General features: G+C 46.6%; 4 protein-coding genes across 4 annotated transcripts; 3 read left to right on the forward strand and 1 right to left on the reverse strand.

Annotated features, from left to right (window-relative positions):
* The first annotated feature begins 44 nt into the window (after positions 1-44).
* Positions 45-12,150, forward strand: LOC117138676 (lachesin). The gene is made up of 2 exons (XM_033300927.1): positions 45-921; positions 11,196-12,150. The coding sequence occupies exons 1-2, from the start codon at positions 384-386 to the stop codon at positions 11,735-11,737; spliced, it is 1,080 nt and encodes a 359-aa protein (XP_033156818.1). The 5' UTR covers positions 45-383; the 3' UTR covers positions 11,738-12,150.
* A 124-nt stretch (positions 12,151-12,274) lies between these two features.
* LOC117138675 (augmin complex subunit dgt5) lies at positions 12,275-14,977 on the reverse strand. The gene is made up of 5 exons (XM_033300926.1): positions 14,812-14,977; positions 14,468-14,745; positions 13,180-14,404; positions 12,926-13,113; positions 12,275-12,859 (listed from the first exon to the last, which is right to left on the reverse strand). The coding sequence occupies exons 1-5, from the start codon at positions 14,904-14,906 to the stop codon at positions 12,588-12,590; spliced, it is 2,058 nt and encodes a 685-aa protein (XP_033156817.1). The 5' UTR covers positions 14,907-14,977; the 3' UTR covers positions 12,275-12,587.
* A 507-nt stretch (positions 14,978-15,484) lies between these two features.
* On the forward strand, positions 15,485-18,550 carry LOC117136757 (25S rRNA (cytosine-C(5))-methyltransferase nop2). The gene is made up of 3 exons (XM_033297793.1): positions 15,485-15,681; positions 15,744-16,699; positions 16,762-18,550. The coding sequence occupies exons 1-3, from the start codon at positions 15,585-15,587 to the stop codon at positions 18,376-18,378; spliced, it is 2,670 nt and encodes an 889-aa protein (XP_033153684.1). The 5' UTR covers positions 15,485-15,584; the 3' UTR covers positions 18,379-18,550.
* Positions 18,551-18,722: 172 nt separating this feature from the next.
* LOC117138034 (endothelin-converting enzyme 2) lies at positions 18,723-20,791 on the forward strand. Its single transcript, XM_033299844.1, has one exon. It carries the CDS (start codon positions 18,753-18,755, stop codon positions 20,646-20,648), a length of 1,896 nt encoding a protein of 631 aa, XP_033155735.1. The 5' UTR covers positions 18,723-18,752; the 3' UTR covers positions 20,649-20,791.
* The last annotated feature ends 64 nt before the right edge of the window (positions 20,792-20,855 follow it).

A 20,855-nucleotide genomic window follows, 5' to 3' on the forward strand; every position in this document is an offset into this window, starting at 1 on the left:
AGCTGCCCATCTCCAGGCGACTCGCGCTCTTGAGGGCGCACTTTTCAAAGCCAGAGATTCATTCGTTTCGCGACTTTCGAACTGTGAAGTTGTCTCTCCGGCGCGTTACCTCCGTCTTGGCCAAAACTCGTGACTGATCGAGAGAAGAAGTCTGAAACCAGCTCTGAGCGAGAAGACAAGTGTGGAGACTGCAGTTCAGCATCCGCGTTTGCTGTGCTCAAGAAAGAAACGGCGATAGTTGTCTTCGGTTTTCTTGGAGACGTCTTCGCCGCGCTCTCACCCTATCTGGAGAAGATTGAGATCTTGGAGCGCAGCTCTTGAGAAACACTACATATATTAAATCGCGCGCTTGCAGGGTGTGGTGCTAAAAGTCAATTTCTAAGATGTGGCGGCCGAGTATCTCGAATTGCGTGTGGAGCACCCTGCTCCTGGCCATTTTCGTGCAGCAAACGCTGGCCCAGCGAACCCCGACCATATCCTACATCACGCAGGAGCAGATCAAGGATATCGGCGGCACTGTGGAGTTCGATTGCTCCGTTCAGTATGCCAAAGAGTACAACGTGCTGTTCCTGAAGACGGACAGCGATCCCGTCTTCCTCTCCACGGGCTCCACGCTGGTAATCAAGGATTCGCGCTTCTCGCTGCGCTACGATCCCAACTCGTCCACCTACAAGCTGCAGATCAAGGACATCCAGGAGACGGACGCGGGCACCTACACCTGCCAGGTGGTGATCTCCACCGTCCACAAAGTGAGCGCCGAAGTGAAGCTATCGGTGCGTCGTCCCCCCGTCATCTCGGACAACTCGACGCAGTCGGTGGTGGCTAGCGAGGGCAGCGAGGTCCAGATGGAGTGCTACGCCAGCGGCTATCCCACACCCACCATCACCTGGAGGCGCGAGAACAATGCCATTCTGCCAACTGGTGAGTTTCCTCAGTTATTTGTGGGTGATTATCTTGGGTTACGCTGGCTAAGCCAGCTTTCGTTTGGTGGGGCGCGTTCTCCACTTCTCTCTCTCCCTCTTCGCGCTCTCTCTCCGCTCTCTTGGTTCCCTCTCTTTTGGCTCCCGCTCTCTTGGCAGGTAGCTCTGTCCGTCCCGCTTTGGCATTAGGTTTTAGCTGGGATGGCTGGGAATGGGGGCTTTTAACTGGGCTCGCTGCTCTGGGCTCCAGTGTGAGTGACCGTGACTCACTCAGGCGTCACCTTAGTTTTCAGTTTTGTTTACTCGGCTTGGGCTGGCTGTTCTTATATGGTAAACGGGGTCTAGCCCTGCCCTGCCACCCCCCACCTGTTTCGAGGGCTAAGTTTCGCAACAGCAGATTGATTTTTCATTTTACTCGGCCTTTTAGACCGTTTTCCAACTTCTGCCGTTCGAAAACAAACACATGCTACCCTTTGTTTACCTGGTTGGCCTTTTGAAGATTGTTTCGCAAAGGGGTCTAGCCAAATAACAAGGGAAAATCTAATTTCTAGAAACTTTGTTAGCTCAAGAATACATTAAGTTGTGCAAAAAAGTTTGATTGTTACTTGACTCAATTCTAGCTTATTCATTTCTATATCCATTTTATTATTTATTACTTTTGAAGAAATCAGCACGTATATATGGTAAATGCAAATATTTGGCTTTTGTACAAATATATGTTCTTTTGATTATCAGAATAATGTATCATCGCTATTTGCGCAAAACGAAATTTCCTTTCAATACTTCACACTTGACGAGTTTGGAAAAACCCACATGGGGGTTATATACATTCCAGAAATAATATATATATTTTACTTCACCTTCTTTATGTTCCTCCCATTCCAAGAAAACGGTCCATTTTTCTCGGGAAACTCCGTTTCGGACAAGTGCAAATGCTATCTACAAATTGTTTGCGTTTACTTGTCCATCCAGAAATTCTCGAAAGGAAGAGAAAAGCTAATAAAACACTAAAGTAATTTGGTGCCCAGGTAGATGGAACAATAGAACCTTCCCTCCTCTCCGCTCGCTAGGTTAATCCCATACAGGTGCTGTTCCATAGCGATCTCGATGCGATCTTTACCTGAACTCCGACCCTTGGGCAGACATAATGGCTGTCCTTAACAAGATTGCAGCGTCATTTGGAAAGCAATTAGTGTAACTAATCCGAGAGTTGCTCATTACCCAGAACCGACTCGCGGACACACCCTACCTGACGGCTCCGCTACATCCGATAGCCAGCTTAATTCCCGGGGCTTTGTATCCATCAGCTATCAGCTTCGGCTTGTGCAATCTTTAATTGCCACGGCATTGAGAGCTCCTTCTGTGGGCTCTAAACAAAATCTAATGGAATAAAAACCAGGCGTGCCCCGCGCTACAAGCTATAAAACCCAACCGCAACCGGTTGGATACGCTCCACGGCTGGCCAGGAATGGCTTAACTTTATTCCGCCATAAATCAAAGGGCTCCGGGTTTGAGGTCCAGTATTTGCCAGGAGTTTCACACTTTTCCACGCTCTAATTTAAAGCGCTTAGGCAAACAGCACAGTTCCACGTCCAGCAGCGCTTTGAAATGCGCCAACGAGCCGAGTCAAATGTTTTCCAAGGGCTATCGTCGTTGGGGGAGAGGACATAGAGGTGTACCCAGAGGTGGGCGTGACGAGGAGCTCCGACTGCACAGCCTTTGTGCCGCTTTTCACGTTTCGCATTTCCATTCCCATTCCCATTCGAGTTTCTGAGGCATTCGACAACTTCAGCACGCGCAATTGCTTCCGCAACTTGAAAACGTTCCACGGACCGTTTGATGGTCTCCGGGTCTCCTCATCTGCGACTCTGCGACTCCGGGCAAACAACCCGTGCAAAAACGGTGCGGCAGAGGGCTGTTTCTTACACATCAGACACGGTCTGGGCTTTTGGGTGGTATAAAAAAATGGAAAATGAAAAAGCTGAAAAATGAAACTCAGAGGTGGAACGAGTAAACAGCAAACATACGCAAACAAAGGGATCCTGAGAGCATGGCAAATGGGCTGCGCCCCCTGCGAAAGAATCTCCCAAGCCCACAACCCTGGGTAACACCACACCTCCTCCCCTTCCCCTTTCCACCTTTCGAATGGCTCGGCTACATAATTCTTATTTTGATAGCCGGCAAAATACAATCGAAGTATACAAAATATATATAAATTACAAGCTAAAAAGGTAACCCAAACAAAGGTCGGTGGTTCCCGGGGCGAGTACAATGTAAGAGATGCAAACAAACAAGCAGCGAGCGGTTCGAGCCCTTCCATGCCCATGCCATGCCCATGCCCCTCCATCTAAACAACCCCTGATCTCATCAGCCGGTTGGAAACGCATTTCGTCCCGCCCAGGCTGTGGTGCCCATTGAGGAACCCCTAATCAAGCGTTTCCGCTCGCCAGTCCACCGGTTCTGTAGCATTCGGGGTGTTGAGGGACCCGGGTCCATGCCAATTTGTGCGTTGCCATGCAAATCGATTGGTTATTTTTCACTTCTTTTTTTAGGTGGTATAACCCATGTATGTTACATTGAATGGGTAAACCAAGTTGCTAGATGGTAGATGGCCATTGAGTAAACACAGACATGTGCAGTGTTTGCACCTGGCACCTGAAAACCCGGCGCATCGGGGGGCAATCTGCCGTATAAGCACATGTGTATCTGCTGCTCCATGCAAAATCGGCTGCCATAATAAACCTCACCTTGGCCCATCGAATGAAAACAAGAGATGGCTCATAGCTGATAGCTGATAGCTGCAAAGAAAGCAAAGCGAAATTGAATTCACTTTTTGCTGAATTTTCAAACGCTGGCCGGCAGCTGTCGCCATTCGTATTCGTATTGGGGTATTGTTGTTCCGAACGGAAGCGGAGAATCTTTCAGATACTTATCGCTCTACGAGGGATCGAGGATCATGCTAAATTAACTTTAATTGTTCAATTATGCGCGAGAATCTCGCACAGATCAGTTCGGGGTGTCTGAACCTGAAACGCACTCTAGAGTTTTGTCCGGAAAACTCTCCCTCGGCGAAAATGCCTGATTAACTTTCATGCAAATTGCGTTTGCTGGCAAATTGCGAATTAGACTCAAGTGAGCATGAGATCAAGTACTCCAATTTCGCCATCAAACGCAAGGGTGCCAGTCTCTTAATGTTAATAATATTTATGCTTAAACATTTCGATGCGCAATTGATGCTAAACTCGAGATCTCAACAGGCCGTGCACGAGATTAGTTGGTCGGTGCCCCCCTTTAAATTTGATGGATAATGGAAATCATGCATATTCGCTTGCTGTGCATAATGAAATTCCTCAGATGCCACAGGCGGCAGCTGTGTGTTTGAGTTTCAAAATATTTGCAAGCAATTAGGTTTGGCACACTCGCAATTAGGAGGCGGAGTGGTGGCAATACGGGGAGTGGGCCGAATCCTTTGATGGTCGCTCTGTTTTTATTTGTCCTGCGCTGCCGTTTCCTCTTCCTGTTTGCAAGCGCGCTGCATTGTTTATGGCCAACTCAAAGTCGAAGGCAAAACGAGAACGGGAACATGGAGCACGATAAACGGCGATGACGTAGAAGAAGCGTTGCGGCAAGAAAACCTGTTTGTGAATGTTGGTTGCTGGGGCAACGACCACTTGGTCAACATGGCCATTTCATGGGGCCAACTGGCGGCTTTCAGTCAGCCGCAAAATGCGGTGAATCGCCAGAACAGCCAGCCAGTCAGCCAGTCAGCCAGCCCTTTGTGGCACTCACTCAGCTCGAAGTAATAACTTGTTAGTTAATAGCCGAAGTGCACGACCAAGTCGTTCCATTTTCCCTCTGTGCATGAGGCCATTCCTCATGTTCGTAGCCACTTTTCGTGGATTACTCATCTCTGGTTGTTAACAACAATATACAGCAGTTTTTGCTAGCAAATGCCATATGTATTATTATCCATATTATATTGTGATTTGTTCTACTATTATATATGTACATACTCGTATGTACATGAAAACTATTTGTATATAAATGTACTCCTATCTATGACAACATCGCAGATACCCGTATTTCTAAATGAATAAATAATCATCTAAGATCCTTTTTGCCCTGCGAGAATCCCTTTCACTTTGCATACATTCCTGGTGTGGCAATTCCCTTATTTGTTTAGCACTCTTGGCTGCATGTTTCACCTTCAGACCGGCTTTTTAATCCTTATCACACTCACATTCTCACACAAAAGGACACGCGGCTTTTCCGACCCAACTCACCCGCCCAGCCATGTGAATTGTTTGTGTTGGGACTTAGCCAATATTTATTTAGGCACTCGGCTCACAAGGGATTTACGTCGGTCAGCCTTCTTGCAGCTCTCTCTTTTTTGGCATAATTACAATTTTAATAGTTTTCCTTACAATTCCCTGATTTATGATTTTCGTAGCGAGCCGGAGCAAGTACAGTCTGCAATTGAGTGAGCTTCCACGGTGGCGGAGAAGGGGAGTGCAGCGAAGTGGAGTGTAATCCAATAAATGGCATACCAGGCGGCATAACTCTCGGCCAGCTATAATGTACTACTCGAGAAGGGAAAATCACTTTTCAAAAGTCAACAACACAGCCAGCGTCTGTGGCTTTGTCTGTCGCTGGGTTGTGGGCTGTGAATTGTGGGTGGCTTGGCTTGCTGTCCGGACTCCGGAGGGTGGATCCATGTCACTCGGTGCGGTTTCAAGGCGAAGGCCCACCAAAGTGGGTGCATTCACATGTCTCAAGAGCTTGTTATATGCTCGATATGTATGTGCGGCGGTTGCAGCGACATCAGCCAGAACAAGTGAAGCCCTTTCCCCTTTCCCCGCTCCACAACGCCACATCCCAACCCATGCCACATCCCATCACAACCATGTTGATGTTCCGTGATGAGTTTGGGTGACAAAACAGGAAGAGGCGACAAATTTGCAGAGCCTTGCAATTTTTCCACAAGATTGCAGGCGGGTGGAGTTGCTTCTGCTTCTGGCGTTGCATCTACCAGGTGTTGTTCCTGGGCAATCAATGAGAGAAGCTGTCAGCGGAGTGGGGCTGCGTTAAAGCACTTCGTGGGTTTAATCAACTCAAACCACTTGACTTCTGGGCCAAGAAAGCACTTCATTTCGTTGAGGAAGCAAAAATAGTCATGAAAGAAAGTTAGGTTTAGGTTTGTTAACCCAAGTAACTTCACTTCTAGCTGGGTTTTCCCCCTTTAATTTGTTATATGGGTATTTTGCAGTTGCAAAAGGAAATCAAAACACATAGCGAACATCTAAATCAACTTTTACGCACGCTATTGCAGTTTTCAGTTTGCAATTCGGTATTTGCTGATTGAGCACAACCATTTTCAATAAACACACATCACAATGCAATCAATCCCCGTTTAAGTGAAGCATCCATTGATACACGAGCGCTACTGCTACTCTGAAAAAAAATAGGAAAATCGTGTTAGAATCAAAACACTGTGTGCACTCTTTTAATTGGATTTTTGCCAAACCAAACTGGATGGCACGTATCCAGGAGAACGGGGCACATGACCCATCTGTGACATGCCCGGGAGCCATGATATGTTGGGTGGTTGGGACCGGGACCGGTCTTGGGATTGGGATTGGCACTGGGTTGGACTGGGACTGGGTTTTTCATTTCGGTTGGGATGTGTGCAGCAGGCGCAAGTAATGCGGAGCGTCATTAAAAGCGCACCCGCTTCGGCATTCGGCATTTGGCCTTTGCCTTTGCCTTTGCCAGTCCGTGTTTTAAATTATGATGAGTCACACATTGTTGACGTGCTGCATTAACATTCATAATTTCCACATGGCAACGTTCGGTTCATGGAGTCAGTTGACATTTGAAGAGCCCTGCAAGGGAACGAGATAGACAGGCTTTTCCTGAATTTTCCTTAGACTTTCCGCCGGAGTTGCTGGCCAAATTGCAGGAAATTGAATGGGGAAAGAACAAATATGGCCGCGGGCCTAGACTTGCCGCGGAAAGGGAAAGCGCCTTGCAACAAATGTTATTTTGGCTAGTTGTTGTTGTTGTTGTTGTTGTTTCTGCTGCCCGTCTCACACGTTTTCCCGCTCGACGGGTAAAAAAGGGGGTTTGAAAAACAGCGTCTGGCCCTGTGATTGGTGCGGATATTTTTTGCATGCCACTCAATTTCCCTTTTTCCAGCCCTTTTGGGTGGTTGTTTCTGTCACCTCACAAAATGGCGCTCAGCGGCGGGGTTTTATTTTGTCGCTTTAAGTAGTTTATGAAACATTAGAAACGGTAGCAGAACCAGCAACCCTTTCCACCATCCCTACTTGTCACCAATTTTCCAAGCGAGCGCCCATTGAAAGTCATCCAAGCAGGAAGCCAGGAGACCCCGACTTTCCGAACTTTCATATAGGCACAGTCATGCTAGAACCTACACCTACACCTGTTCCGTGCATTTCCCATTTTCCATTTTCCGTTTTCTCTGCAGCGGCTCAGCGAAGTTGCATCCTTTTAGGATCTATCTACCTGCACTTCTCACCTTTTCCCCTGTCCAAAAAACTGAATTCTCACCTCTGGCTTTGCACAATTTTCCATTTCTTTGGCTCTTTTTTCGTTGCCTTCAACTGACAATTTATCTCTGGTTGTTTGTCCAGGGAGCAGAGGGATCCGGAGTCGGGAGTCGGGGTTCCAGAAACAAGGGGTGTTGCGTTAGCAACGTTGTTTTCATTTCGCATGATGGCAGGCGGAGACTTCCAGACAGGTTTCCCTGAAGGAAGGGCCTAAAACAAATGTGGACCCGCCCGCCTGCCAAGTCGGCGTTTTCATTACCTTTTGAGTTTCCATCTTTCCATCTTTCCTGTTTCTGTGCCGTTGCTGTTTCTGTTTTCCTTTCATTAGTTGTCAGAGATTGCCGAGTCAGAGATGGACGCAGCATCATCACCATCCTGCCTGGTGCAAAGTGTTTTTAATTCTCTCATTAGTAACTGAAATTACTCCACACCATTCCGTGTGATGGATGATGGTTGGCATGATACGGAGGAGCGAGCTGTTTCCGCTGCACACCACTGTAGTACACTGTATGGAATATGCATCTTTTGTAGGTTCCTGGGATGCGGGCTTTCATTAGTTTAATTGAACAGAAATTCACTCTTAATTTGTCAATCCGTAATGGTTGGTTATTGAAACAGCCCATTAGGGAATACCAAACAGAGGATGAGGACCAGGGTTCAAATAGCACATACATTTACTAGATCGACGAGGAATAGGTATTTAGATCCAATCCAATCGCAGTGAACCCTTGCCTTCAGCTGATTTGCGAGTGATATATGAGTCTGGTTTTCGTAACTCGACGCCATTACAACAATGTTTTCCAATTTTCGACTCTTGACTATCTCAAATTCGAATAACCCTGGCGTTCATCTTCCATTTGGGGTGTTCTGTTTCAATGGCTTGACTGGAATGCTCTAGTTCATGAATTTGAACCCTCAAAAGTGTCGCAAGCATCGCGTCTGGAGTCAATTCATGGCATTCTTTCTGCATTAATTACGAGCGGAGAATGAGAAATGTCGCGTACTCAAGAAACTGGCAGCTGTATTCGCTCGTACGAGTATTCCCCGGTTCTTTGTTTGCCTCGCATAGCTAATTAGCAATTAAATATTGCCACTTTCTGACACGCCCCACTTACGCGCATGCGCAACCTCCGCATTAAAAAAAGGGGTTTTCAAAGTATTACATGCTAGCAGAGAAACGGTAAAACGGTTTACAGGCGACAAATGTTTGGGAACGTTTGAAGCTCTGAAATTCCTGGGCTCGTTTCGTACCTGACTTGCATATCATTTCACAGTCCGCTGAGTGTGCGGTAGTCCATCAGAAAAAAGCTGAAAAGAAATAAAAAGTAGTGGTAGCATTTAACACCATGTTGCGCCTGCGCATTTGTATTTCGAGTGGGTTGTGCCTTGCCTGTGAACCATAAACGCACAGCTATTACAACTGCGTTCGATCAAGGGCTATCTGGTGAAATAATGCACATCTAGAGCTGCAGTCAGGCTGCTGAACTCACAGCTCGCTGCAAGGTAGAGAAACAGAAACCGAGATGACTTCTGGGCTAGACTTATACAGAAAGAACCTGTTTTGGGCCCGGTCTCTCGGGGCAGTCACAGTAAACGCTCGGAAATTACAAACGCAACTGATTCTACTCGCTGGGCAGGCAGTATTAACTTTAACTACTTGCATCTTTATTGATGTGAGTGGGCTTTGTTTTAGGTTAAAGTTGTAGGAGGGGTAAGTTACTGATTGGTTTCATTGGTGACCCCGATGGTTCGTATTTCTTAAAGTTCAGCAAGAGCAGACCTATTCCTAGTGTATGTTTTACTTAGTTATTTTCTATATCATTCGTTTAAATAAACAACCCTTTGATGTCCTGTTATAAGATGGCAATTGGTGACCCCGACGCCTCTAAGTTTTTCATTCTCGATAGACCATATAGATCCACTCCGTGCTCCCGTCCATTTGTACAAACACAAATGTATTTCTGTCACGACACTATAATGCGAAGTGAATCATCTTCCATTGGACTAATTGAACAAATACCTCCCCTGCCCCTCATCCCACTGCATAAAGTCTGCTTTGGATTTATATGCCCAGTAGTAGATATACATATGTGCATAAGTATTACTTGGGAGTTTATTTCAGCTTGTGTGTGCTTTTCTAATATTGAAATGAGTTGGTTGCGCTTGTTTCTCAGATGCCCGCATCATGGTGCCATTTTACGTTCGTCAACCGATGCAGTTGTTTGCTGGGCCACCGCCTTAACCCATTCCCATCGCATATTGCCAGGGTTTATGGCAGGGTCGAAGGGGAATGGGCGGCATGGGCGGCAGGGGCTGTCAATCCAATTTTAATGAAATGTGTTACTTCGATTCCCAGGCGCAATTAATTTGAAATGTTTCAGTTGAGCAGGCACAAGCCGCACTCGAATTCTCCCCCTTCGGCGTGTGGCCCGCATTTATGTGCAATTCGCACAAAACATATTTTCCGGGCATTCCGGAGCTTTGGTCAATGCTCCTGATGTTTCTACGGCTCCTCAACATCCCATCGGATGCCAACTCTTTTTTTAGCACTCAAAAAAAGTACTTGAATCTACGGATAATTCATAAATTCAAGCTGTATTTGTAGATCTACTGAAATTATATGATATCTGAATTTTGTATCTATACTTTGAAGAAAAGTAAAGTTTTTAGATGGTGCTTTAAAAATTCCATCTTTACTTTGGCATTATTTTTAAAAGGTGCCAAGCCTTTCTCCCTGTGCACTTCTGCTCCATGTAGTTTGTGTCAATTGTTTGAGCCTGAATTGTTTTGGCAAATGTTTGAAGAGCAGCCACAGACACGCACACATAGGCGGTCGTATCTGTGTGCGTGGAGGAGGGAGCAGATCCAGATCCCTAGGCTCATTGCACTCGCTTCCACTGCATCGTGCACATACCACATGCTACGTAAATAGTACACCCCCCTCTTTCCTGGTTGGGCTAAGCCAACTTCCGGTTATGAACCCAGAGCACCTTTCGCATTTGGCATTTGGCATTCGTACTGCAATTCCTATTCCTATTCCCATTCACGTTCACGGTTCAGTTGCTCAGCGCACACCACCATGCCCATGGACATGCCCCCATCCTTTAGAGCACTCATGGCTAAGTGCAGTGGCGCTGGCATACTCCGTTTTTCAAAATTAGTTGGCAGTGCAAACGAGCAGAGGCCCAAACAAAATGCTTTACTTGTTAGAGGTCATTAACGCTACCATTGTTTCGCCGAGCATGTCCGTGGACAGTGAAAAACTGGAAAAGGTCACCCGCAAGTGCCAACGGATGTGCCGCGGGTTGGCTCATTAAAATCGGATTTTTGACTCAGCCCCCGCTGCACAAACACAATAGATTGAGCACCGAGAGCGTTTAGAGCTGCTCCATTAATGGCTAGTGGATGTGTTCGCACTTGAACGCGCGTCATTTAAACAGCGGATAAGATTAAACCCATAATGGAAATGGTTGCACCACATTCAAAAGAGCAATTGTCTATGCTGATTTAAAGTATTATTAGATCGCTACTACGTATTACTTATTCTCTAAACCGTTTAGTTTACATTCAAAATTATAATAGATACAATTTGATGATGAATACTGTTAATATACATTCGGGTTTTAATGTAATAGGAAGCATACACATATCTAAATGTATTAACCCAATTGACTAATGAGTATCCATACCAATTTGCCTATTCCAGATAGTGCCACCTATGTGGGCAACACCCTGCGCATCAAGTCGGTGAAGAAGGAGGATCGCGGCACCTACTACTGCGTGGCCGACAATGGAGTGAGCAAGGGCGACAGGCGCAACATCAACGTGGAGGTGGAGTTCGCACCAGTGATCACCGTGCCGCGTCCGCGTTTGGGACAGGCCCTGCAGTACGACATGGACTTGGAGTGCCACATTGAGGCCTATCCGCCACCGGCCATTGTGTGGACCAAGGACGACATCCAGCTGGCCAACAACCAGCACTACAGCATCTCGCACTTCGCCACCGCCGACGAGTACACCGACTCGACGCTCCGTGTGATCACCGTTGAGAAGCGCCAATACGGAGATTATGTGTGCAAGGCCACCAATCGCTTTGGAGAGGCGGAGGCGCGCGTCAATCTCTTCGAGACGATCATTCCCGTGTGCCCACCGGCCTGTGGACAGGCGTACATCGCCGGAGCCGAGGATGTGTCCGCCACTTCGTTCGCTTTGGTGGGCATCCTGGCGGCGCTGCTCTTCGCCAGATAAGCCAATGGGCCCACGGCCGTCGACTCCAAGCGCTTCAGGTCCAATCCATCAACCAGCCCTCGAATGCATAAAACATATATAAAATAGATATATCGAAAACAAACATCGTGTAACCGCGCAATAGATGTCTCAAACGATTTCGGACACACCAACCCACATCCAGTTCTCAGTTCGTTTTGTAGCTTCTGCTTCCGTTTCCGTATAGTCCAGCCCAATTTTTGTACGTCCAATATTATGTCTTAAGTTAAGTATGATAAGTGAAGGGCCAACGATAACTAGACTATAATTTATTAGCACCCTAGAGCCGAACTCAACTCGAAATTAGACTTCAGCCCAGCCGTAAACGATGCATTTCACCTTGATCCCGTCCGTTTTGCTTTCTGATCTGGCACTGTATATGTTTTAAATATTTTAATCTAAGCAAGATACATCACAAGCATTCCGATTTTGCTTCGACAATTGAGAGGATATTTTATTTTTATTTAATAATAATAAAGTATTTTCGTTACGCAAACCTATCAACTCGACACACTATTCCCTAAAAAATATCTCAACCCCCATAATCGAGGCAAAATCCATATTCGAATAAAAGGCAACAAAAGTTGTGTACATTATTAGCTCATAAGCACAATGAGAAATTCTTTTGAATAACAAGACATTTTTACCCAAATTTTTGTGTGGGTGTGAGTAAAATCAATTTCGACTTTGTAACAAAAAAAATGACAAACGAAAAACTAAAATATACAAAAAAAATTAATAAAAATATTTAAAAAATCAAAAACGAAAGCTTTTTCATTCATGTAATTTAAAATTTAAAAGGGCTACAGTATTCACAATAAAAATAACGTACTTAATTAGGTGGCGCCCGCATCGAACTCCCATTGGTGGTCATGCGATAGTAGAGATTGAACTCGGATTCGTAGTCCGCGAAGCTGCCATTGTTGTATCGTTTACTGGGTGGAACGTAGCGTCGCAAAGGATTCTCAAGCAGGAACTGGTAAATGCGCTCGGCCTTTTCCAGCTGCAACTGAGTCTTCACCCCAATGGCCATCAGGTTGTCCAGCAATTGGTCAATTTCCTCGTGCTGTCGACTCGCCTTCAGTCTCAAATCGTGCGGATCAACTGGTAAGCAGGGTGATACGTTTTCTATCAGACGGATATGAGACAAAATGTCGGAATCGAGCTTACCAATTAACGGCTGAAAATTCAATTTCAAGTCAGACGTATGAGCGGCAATTGCTGACGCCCACAAAATGCGTTTTCGGACTTCCTGCAGAGCGCCGAAGGGTGTTAGCAAATAGCCTGGTGCCAGTTGAACAGTGGAGGCCAACTCCTGGGCCTCGACGATGAGTGGATTGGCCGACAACAGGAAGGAGCTGTCGGAAAAAACATGAACTCTTGATTAATTGCAAATAGCACATCCAGCTTAGGTATGCTCTCACCAGGCGCGCGGCGTACAGCTAAATTTTTCCAGCGGTATTTCCAAAAATGTATTGAATTCCAGCAAATGCGACGGTACCGTGGCTCCGGATGCAGCCATCAGTGTGGTGGATGCAGCTCCGCCCGGCACTAGCGTTTTGTTGTCAAAACTGCGTCGCATCGTTGAGTTTATTGCGCTGCAGTTGCCATCGAACTCCACCTTGGTGCTGGAGAAGACACTATCATTGGCCAGGCAGAAACTCTCCGCACCCAACATGGACATGTTGCTCACTTTAAGCTTGGTGCTCATCAGTTGGGACTTGGCGTTTTGTTTCTGTGTAGCCGCTTGCATATCGTCCAGCAGGTTCTTCATCATATTTCGCGAAAATAGGATCTTCTCCTTGATCTGCGACAGCTGCACCATGTCCTGCTGGATACGATTGATGCTGGAGTTGATGTCGCCGTATACTTGTTTCACAGAGCCTAGCTTTAGATCGTGATTCTCCAGCTGCTTGGCGCCCGCATCCAGCTCCAGACGCAGTTGCTCAATCTGCTCACGAAGGAATTCGTTTTGGGAGCGATTAAAATTGCGCATGTTGTACTGCACCAGATAGTCGCTAATCAGTTCATCCGCATTTTCCTCGTCGCCCAAACTTATGCCATTGAAACTGTATACCTTCGATTGCAGTTTGTCCACAAAGACGCTGTAGTCCTGGCAAAAGCGTTCCTCCTTTTGCTCCAGCTCCTTTTGGGCCCCGAAATATTTGGCCGCCAGACCCAGCATATCGGCCTTGGTCTTTAGTAACTTGACCTCATAGTTATTCAGCGGTGGCTTTTCATTTGTGCATTCGCCTCTGGACTCATTCAGCTTCATGATGTGCTGCAGCTGCTCCTCTTTGATCTTCATTACCACGTTCAGAAGCAGGGCGTTGGGAATATCCGCAAAGGTACTCCGCATCTGATCCCATAAGCGCTGCTTGGCCTCGGCCAATTTGTTCACCGCATTGCCATCATCACACATTCCATAGAAGGTCTCTAGCTGCTTGAGAGCCTGCTCCACAGCCCTTGTAGCCTGCGCCTCGCTGGCATTTCTAGCACTCAGCTTCACGGGCGTGGTGGCCAAAATCTGGACCTTGTTTTTCAACTCCTGGTCATAGTTCTTATTCAGCGACTCCAGCTTCAGGTCAAGGATATTGCATTTGGATTCAAGTAGTTGCTTCCGGTTCTCAGCACTGATGGTTTGAATGTCTGTGGGGGATTCACCACATTAAATTGATGTCAAGGTTAGCAGTAAGTTCACTCTATACCCACTCTTGGTCTTGATGGCGGCGGATAGCTTTTGGTACTCTTTTCGGGCCTCCGTAAGCTGTTGATTCGCCTTCTCCTTGTGCTTCTTTAGCTCCTGTATTTTCTGGTACCTCTGAAGCTCCGGCGGCTGGAAACTCCTAGAAGCCAGCGGCACCATTTTGTCCTTGTTGCGAGCCACTTGGGCAATCAGCAGATTCTCGCGCACCTCCCGCACGTAATCCACCGGTTGGATGCGGGATTGCAGCTGGTTCAAAAGTAAGCTAGAGCCGGACTTAAAAATTCTGTGGAGCAAAAAGCGGGTTCTAAGTATGGCTAGTTGCTGATTGCCTAATACAGCTCTAACTTACCTTCGGAGTGCATCATCGGTGGGCAGGGCAGTGGGCGGGCAGCCAAGACTAGTGGCCCAGTTCTTAAATTCTGTTATTTTTTCCTGGTACGCCATGATTTGCAATTAATTTAATTTTTCGCAGAAAAGGCGCAGTCGTTTGAACTAGCCATTCACCAACACAATCAAATATGGCAGGGTTGTCAACAAACTACTATTCGCATCAAGTTGGCAGCAACCATAACGGTTATTTAAATTAATTTTTCATTATAAATTCAATTTAAAGGTCATATCTAATTTTGAATGGATATAATACTTACTAATAAGCAAGATGTGTATTAATAAAATATATTCCTAATTTTTTTAATTTTAGTTATTTTTGGATTCAATTCAATTAGTTAACCAACTCGTTTTTGTAGTGCTGTGAAATACGTTTGCTGCTAAACAGCTGGGAGCGCAAGTAGCTAAAATAGCTCAATTAAAAAGTTCCATTAGTTTTCCAAATATATATATTAATGAAATCTTTATAAAAAAAAACTTTGTAAGAATCAAGCAAAGTCCGGCAAAATAAAATTTAAAGTAATATATAATTACGTTATTAACATATATTGAAAAAAAACATTTTTCATAGCTAGTTAAAAGCTAAAAAGTTGACAGCTCTGGCTCAAGCAATTCCCTCTGACCAGTGCTGGAAAACACTCGCTGTCTTTTGAGCGGCGCACGTGGAGCAAAATCGAAGTGCTCACGTTTTTTTAAATTCTGCTCCAAAAAACCGAATAAACTAAGTTAAAGAATATGGGTCGGAAGGCTGAATACAGTGAGAAACCGAAAAAGGGACCTGGGCGCAAGGCGCGCAAACAAGGACCGCCTGTTTTTCGCAAACAATCGTTTGGTGAGTGCTCCTGAAGATTACCTTATCCAATGGGTGTTCATTTCAAATGTTTTACTTCACAGCTCCCATGGAAGAGGAGGACAAGAAGCTCTCCCACCGACAGAAGCAGAGATTCGTTAAGCGAGAGCAAAAGAAAGTAGTTCAGAAGGCAAAACTACAGGAGAAAAAGGCCAAGGGAAAGCTACCACAACCGGCCAAGAGGAAAACGGCCTACAACAGCGACAGCGATCCTGAGGATAATGAAGAGGAACCACAGGTTCCATCTTCCGATGAGGAGGTGCCCCAACTGGTCCCGGCTCCGAAGAGCCAGAAAGCTACAGCTCCCAAGGGTTTTACAGATGATAACGATGACTGGCTGAAGCCTAAAAAACAGAAGAAGCAGCCAGAAACGGAGTCCGAGGATGAGGAGGAGGATGAGGAGTTGGAGGAGGGCTCCGAAGATGAGTTGGGAGAAGAAAGTGAAGAGGAACTGGAGGAGGACGACGAGGAAGAAGTAGAATCTGATGATGATACCGCTCAGGTTGGCAAGCTGGCTGATCTATCCGACGATGATGATGCCAACTCCGACGATGACTTTGATATATCTGGCGAGGAAGATGGTGCTCAGGCAGACAGTGATGAAGAGGAGGATGAGGACGACGACGACGATGATGATGACAAGCTGCCCATCGAGCGGGCTAACAAGAAGTTGAAAAAGCGCGAGGCAGAGGAAGCCCAACTGGCCGACTACGAAATGTTGGAAACCATTGACAAGCAGGATGTTTTCCAGCTACCCATCGAAGGCGAAGAAACCGAGAAGGACCTAACCCTACAGGAAGTGCAACAGCGCATAAAGGACGTCAGTCTAGTTCTTTCGGACTTCAAAAGGTATCGTCAAGCGGATAGGTCTCGCGGAGAGTACATCGATTTGCTGCGCAGGGATCTGTGTTTGTATTACAGCTACAACGAGTTTTTGATGGAGAAGCTGATGGATATGTTGCCGTTGACGGAGCTAATGGAATATCTGGAGGCCTCAGAGGTTAGTATATTTCATAAAAAATACAGTTACAAGATTAATCCTTAAAAATTAACCCCCCTTAGATTGCTCGTCCCCTGACCATACGTACCAATACTCTAAAAACACGTCGTAGGGATTTGGCCGGAGCTTTGATCAATCGTGGCGTCAACTTGGATCCCCTTGGTAAATGGACGAAAGTTGGATTGGTTGTCTTTAACTCACAGGTGCCACTGGGCGCAACTCCAGAGTATCTGGCTGGCCACTACATGATCCAGGGCGCCTCTTCGCTGTTACCTGTAATGGCACTTGCCCCGCAAGAGAACGAACGCATCCTGGACATGTGCTCCGCCCCAGGCGGAAAGGGATCCCACATCGCAAGCATCATGAAGAACACTGGTGTGCTCTTTGCCAACGATTCTAACAGGGATCGCATCAAGGCCATTGTTGCCAATTTCCATCGCCTGGGAATTGTAAATGCGGTGGTCAGCTGCGAGGACGGCACTAAGTTCCGGAATATTATGACTGGCTTTGACCGCGTTCTGTTGGATGCTCCATGCACTGGAACTGGCGTCGTCTCTAAGGATCCCAGTGTGAAGACCACCAAGTCGGAAGTAGATGTGCAAAGGTGCTACAACTTGCAGAGGAAGCTTCTGCTGACTGCCATTGATTGTACGGATGCGAAGTCATCAACTGGCGGCTACATTGTGTACTCTACTTGCTCGGTGCTGCCCGAGGAGAACGAATGGGTCATCGATTATGCACTGAAGAAGCGAAATGTCAAACTTGTGCCCACTGGTCTGGACTTCGGCGTTGAGGGCTTTACCAAATTCCGGCAGCATCGGTTCCATCCTAGCTTAAACCTTACCAAGCGCTACTATCCGCACACCCACAACATGGACGGATTCTACGTGGCCAAGCTCAAGAAATTCTCCAACACCATACCCATAACTAAGGAGCAGCAGGAGGAGGATGAAAAGCAGCTTGATGAGGCCATCGAAGCGGACGCCACTTCAGAAGCGGCTGCGGAATCTGAGGAGGTGGAGGAGGAGGGAGCGTCAAAGGAGAAGGGTCCCCGAAAACTGCTTGGCAAGCGCGCCGGAAAACCCAGTTTCACCGAAATCGAACAGGAGCTTAAGAAAAAGAAGCGGGAAGAGAGCAAGACCAAGTATGTGGCCAAGGTGTTTGAGCAGCCTGTCAAGTCGTCCAAAAAGCCAAAGCCAGAACAGCCGACGGAGAAGAAAGATAAGAAATCCCAGGCACCGGGCGAGCAAGCAAATTCAAGCGAGTCACCTTCCAAGTCTGCACCTAATCAAAAACAATCCAATGGGAAAACCCCTGCTTCCAATTCAGATGCGAAATCATTCAAGAAAAAGAACCAAGGATCGCAACCCAAGGAAAATGGAGCTGGATCACCAGCTAAACCAGCTGGCAAAAAACCAACAGCCAATGGCACAAACTCCCCTAGCAAACCAGCAACTAAGGAAACGAAAACTAAGCCACAGCCGAAGGGAAAACAGTCGCCCAAGGGAAACGCCAAACTGGCCAAGGCGCCGCGAGTAGATATCGACGATGTGCCCATTCTGGAGGGAAAACCCATCAAGAAGCAGAACAAGCTGAAGCAAAAATCGAAACAGATCGGCCAGCTGAAAAAGTCCACGGCGGGTGCGAATGCGGGAAAGAAGCAAAAGTTCAAGAAGTGAACACCTTAGATGCAGTTTTGTTAAGTAGACTATAAGCGTGTGACATATAGTTGGGGTAGTCCCGACGTGATTACCAGTTTTATATTGCGAACTGTCTTAGCGAACGATTGAAGATTGAACTACAACAGCGATGTAATTAAGATTCAATAAAAGCTAGGTTCGGATTAATGTACTCACCAAGCGGGTTTCTATAATATATATAGGTGGCAGGCACATTTCATTAGGCGGGTAATTGCTCTACATTTCAGATGTGAATTCTAGTATTGACCAAGCTGTCACTATCAGTCCCAAAGCTCTATAGGCAGTTCGAAGGTGGCCGAGCTCAGCAGAGCGTTGCGATAATCTGTTGTTTCATTGTGAATCGAGCGAGCTTAATGGGATGTTCACTTTTGCTGTGCTCTTGCCTGGTGGCATTATTCATTCCCATCCAGGCAATAGTGGACATCAACGTGGCAACGGCGAACGATATTCACAATAATCTCAATAGAACAACATCACCGTGCACGAATTTCTGGAATTTTGCCTGCGGTAGCTTCTCCAGTCCCTCTGAATATGTGGACAACTTTGAACGGGTCGAGGATCAGTTTGCCAGTGCCATGGTGGAGTTCATGGAGAGCCACTTGGGAGAAAACGATACACTGGCGCCCCGACTGATAGGGCAAATGCGACAGTACTACAAGGCCTGCACGGAGGATACGCGAAAGCTTCACGGGAATCCTCGTCCCCAAGAACTGGTCAATCACTGGACTTTGCATCCTAAAAAGTTTCTCGTAGACGGCTTGAATGGTGTATTCATTGATGAGCGAGTTGATGTGGCCGCCAATGATTCCATTCGTTGGGTTATTCAGTTAAGGATGCCTGATCCATCTGATAGATATAGTGACCGGCGTGTCTTGCAGCTCATGCGCCTTTACGAAGAAGCGTGGTACACGAGGGGAGTGGTTGAACTGGTGGAGAAAATGCATCAGCTGCAGGATAAGTATCGTGAAGAAAATCCTGTTGTATATACATGGAGCTATAGTGAATTAAGGCAGCAAGTCCCCATCCCACATTCCTTTTTTATTGAATTATTGGGTGTCAACCAGGAGCTCGATCATCTGACTTTCGAGGTGAGTGATGTGGAGTATTTGCGGGAATGTTTTCGCTTTCTACGGGATTTCGCCAGTGAGCCGAGGGACACGTATATTCGAGCACGCCAATATGTTTTATTGGAGGAGTCGGAGCCAAGGGAGCGGAATCCAAGGAGCTGCATTCACCACATGCGTGCCTATTTACCCCTGGGCATGAACTACATCTATGATCGCTTTATATACCAAAACCGGAAGGAGGATACCAGTAGGGTATTGGAGATTTTATCCACTTTAAAGGCAGTTTTTGGCAAATATTTAGATGCCAATCGCCTGCAGCTTACGCCAAACCAATTGGCCTATGTGAGAGCAAAGTTGGAAGGTATTAAGATCAAAATAGGAAATTTACCCGAGGAGAAATCCCCCGAGTTCTATAACAACCACTATGGGAGTGCGAACTTTTCCGCGACAAACTTCCTGGCCAATCTCCTTGAAGCGTTGGCTCTACGTACCCGTCTCCAGAATGCTGGACTGCTTGCAAGGAATTCTCGAGTGGATCTGCGGCACTACTATGTCAACGATAACGTGAGGAAGGCACGCACGTCTCCCTTCTACGAGAACGAAAGGAACACCATTACTGTTCCCATGGAATTTTTGCAGTGGCCCTTGTTCGATCACCGAGAGCACACCATCTTCCAGCACAGTCTTCTGGGCGCAGTCCTGGGCCACGAGATGAACCACGCCTTCGAACAGGAAGGTATACTCTTCGATGCCGCCGGAAATGAGTCACCTGTGGGCTTGGAGATCCGGGAGTCACAACCTTTCCGGGATGCCATCAAGTGTGCGGAGAAGCAACCATTCGTCTCGCTGAAAGAACGCCTGGCAGATCTCAATGGCCTTCAACTGGCGTACGATGCCTTCTTTGGCTTGGCCCACGACTCCCGGCAGTTCGAGTACCGCCCGTATGCCTTTGAGCGTGAGTTCACGGCTCCCCAGCTGTTCCACCTTAGCTACGCTCAGTTCTTCTGCGGATCCCTGCCGCCGGTGATCGCCCACGATCGGGATGATGAGCGTGTGAACGTCAGCGTTGGCAATTTGCGTCAATTTGCATACGATTTTAATTGCGAAACGAGTCCCTCGTCCGTCTGCGAAATGTGGCGCCCAGGGGAGGAGGCTAATTCAAATCGAAATGTGCATCCATAACAATAAAATGTAACACGGAATATATTGTGATCAAATGGGATCCCCTGCCAATTGATATTTGATTTCAATTGTTTCTAACACTTTTTGCAGTTATACCCTGGAAACGTATAAATGCAGTTATATGTTATAAATAAAAAAGCAAACGAAACCTTATCACTTAATAACTTCTTGTAAAGATTATGTCTGCAATATTTGAACACTTACCAA

This window comes from Drosophila mauritiana, chromosome 2R, assembly GCF_004382145.1.
Source record: "Drosophila mauritiana strain mau12 chromosome 2R, ASM438214v1, whole genome shotgun sequence".
NCBI classification, from domain to species: domain Eukaryota; kingdom Metazoa; phylum Arthropoda; class Insecta; order Diptera; family Drosophilidae; genus Drosophila; species Drosophila mauritiana.

Coding starts and splice junctions, on each gene's coding strand:
- LOC117138676 (XM_033300927.1), top strand. CDS start 384: ATGTGGCGGCCGAGTATCTCGAATTGCGTGTGGAGCACCCTGCTCCTG. Junction 922..11,195: donor CAATGCCATTCTGCCAACTG/GTGAGTTTCCTC, acceptor TGCCTATTCCAG/ATAGTGCCACCTATGTGGGC.
- LOC117138675 (XM_033300926.1), bottom strand. CDS start 14,906: ATGGCGTACCAGGAAAAAATAACAGAATTTAAGAACTGGGCCACTAGT. Junction 14,746..14,811: donor ACCGATGATGCACTCCGAAG/GTAAGTTAGAGC, acceptor TTTGCTCCACAG/AATTTTTAAGTCCGGCTCTA. Junction 13,114..13,179: donor AGCTGTACGCCGCGCGCCTG/GTGAGAGCATAC, acceptor TTTTTCCGACAG/CTCCTTCCTGTTGTCGGCCA.
- LOC117136757 (XM_033297793.1), top strand. CDS start 15,585: ATGGGTCGGAAGGCTGAATACAGTGAGAAACCGAAAAAGGGACCTGGG. Junction 15,682..15,743: donor TTTTCGCAAACAATCGTTTG/GTGAGTGCTCCT, acceptor TTTACTTCACAG/CTCCCATGGAAGAGGAGGAC. Junction 16,700..16,761: donor AATATCTGGAGGCCTCAGAG/GTTAGTATATTT, acceptor AACCCCCCTTAG/ATTGCTCGTCCCCTGACCAT.
- LOC117138034 (XM_033299844.1), top strand. CDS start 18,753: ATGGGATGTTCACTTTTGCTGTGCTCTTGCCTGGTGGCATTATTCATT.